The following is a 1034-nucleotide window of genomic DNA, read 5'->3' as shown; positions in this document are numbered from 1 at the left end:
AGGGGCGGGGTGGAGCCCATTCGGCCGGTTACCCGACAGGCTCTAGGCTCCTGAAACAGCGACAACCTGCGCGCCTGCCTCCTCGGGTGGCGCGGACGCTGCCGCGGGGCCATAAGCCCCGCGCTCGCCCACAGCGGATACTGGCACTTCCGGGAAACGGGACGCGCGCCGGGGGAGGCACGGTCCCTCACACACAATAGAGAACGTTGGCAGCTCACCCAGCTCACCCAGCAGCCTTGCCCCCCCCCCCCCCACCACTTGCGCGCCCTCGGCCGCCTCCCGGACGCTCCCCTCCCACCTCCAAGGTGTGCGCCCTCCGTGGGAGCGAGGAGAATCGCCGTAAATGGCGGACGTGACATCACAAAGAGGCTGCTCTTTCAGGCCCCGCCCCCAAAGGCGCGCAGTGCACGCTGGCCCTCGTAGTCCTTCTGGGCAAGTGGTCCAGTGGAAGATTGACTCCTTCGTAAGATGATTCAAATGGTAGAATGAGGTCGTATCTTGGAACACTAGTCTGAATTTCTGTCTAAAACAGCGCTGTCCCACAGAAATAAAATTTGAGCCCGATAATGTAATTTAAAATTTTCTGGTAGCTACATTTTATTTATTTATTTTTAAAGATTTTATTTATTTATTTGAGGGAGAGAAAGAAAGACAGCAAGAGACAGAACGAGCGGGGAGGAGACGGAGAAACAGACTCTCCAAGGGGATGGAGAGCCCGACCCGGGGCTCGATTGGGATCATGACCTGAGCTGACAACCGAGGAGCCACTCGGGCGCCCCTAGTAGCTATATTTTAAAAAGTGAAAAGAAATAGTGAAATTAATTGTAATCATATATTTTATTTAGCCTAGTGTGTCCAAAGTCGTATCATTTCAGCGTGTAACCAATATTTAAAAAAACCGAGATATTTTACATTTTTTCATACTTAAGTTTAAGAAATCTGGTGTGTGTTTTACACTAACATCTTAATGTGGACCAGCCACATTTCAAATACTCAATAGCCACACGTGGCTAGTGGCTGCTATATTGGATAGC

General features: G+C 51.5%; 1 protein-coding gene across 3 annotated transcripts in view; it reads right to left on the bottom strand.

The window, feature by feature from the left end:
- Positions 1–326, bottom strand: part of ADAT1 (adenosine deaminase tRNA specific 1) — a 24221-nt gene extending 23895 nt beyond the window's left edge. For 2 of the 3 annotated variants that reach the window (XR_004682843.1, XM_035024748.1), the window contains exon 1: positions 33–227. Coding sequence is in view for 1 of the 3 variants with exons in the window: in XM_035024748.1 (XP_034880639.1) it covers positions 33–113 (81 nt within the window). In the remaining 2 variants the exon portion in view is untranslated. Of the gene's footprint in view, positions 1–32; positions 228–298 lie in introns of those variants that run through there. The other variant, XM_035024749.1, reaches the window with a different exon arrangement.
- Positions 327–1034: the final 708 nt, after the last annotated feature.

Source organism: Mirounga leonina, unplaced genomic scaffold (genome assembly GCF_011800145.1).
Source record: "Mirounga leonina isolate KUSES-001 unplaced genomic scaffold, KU_Mleo_1.0 Mir_180, whole genome shotgun sequence".
Classification (NCBI taxonomy): Eukaryota; Metazoa; Chordata; class Mammalia; order Carnivora; family Phocidae; genus Mirounga; species Mirounga leonina.
This window is presented reverse-complemented; position numbering and strand designations above follow the sequence as displayed.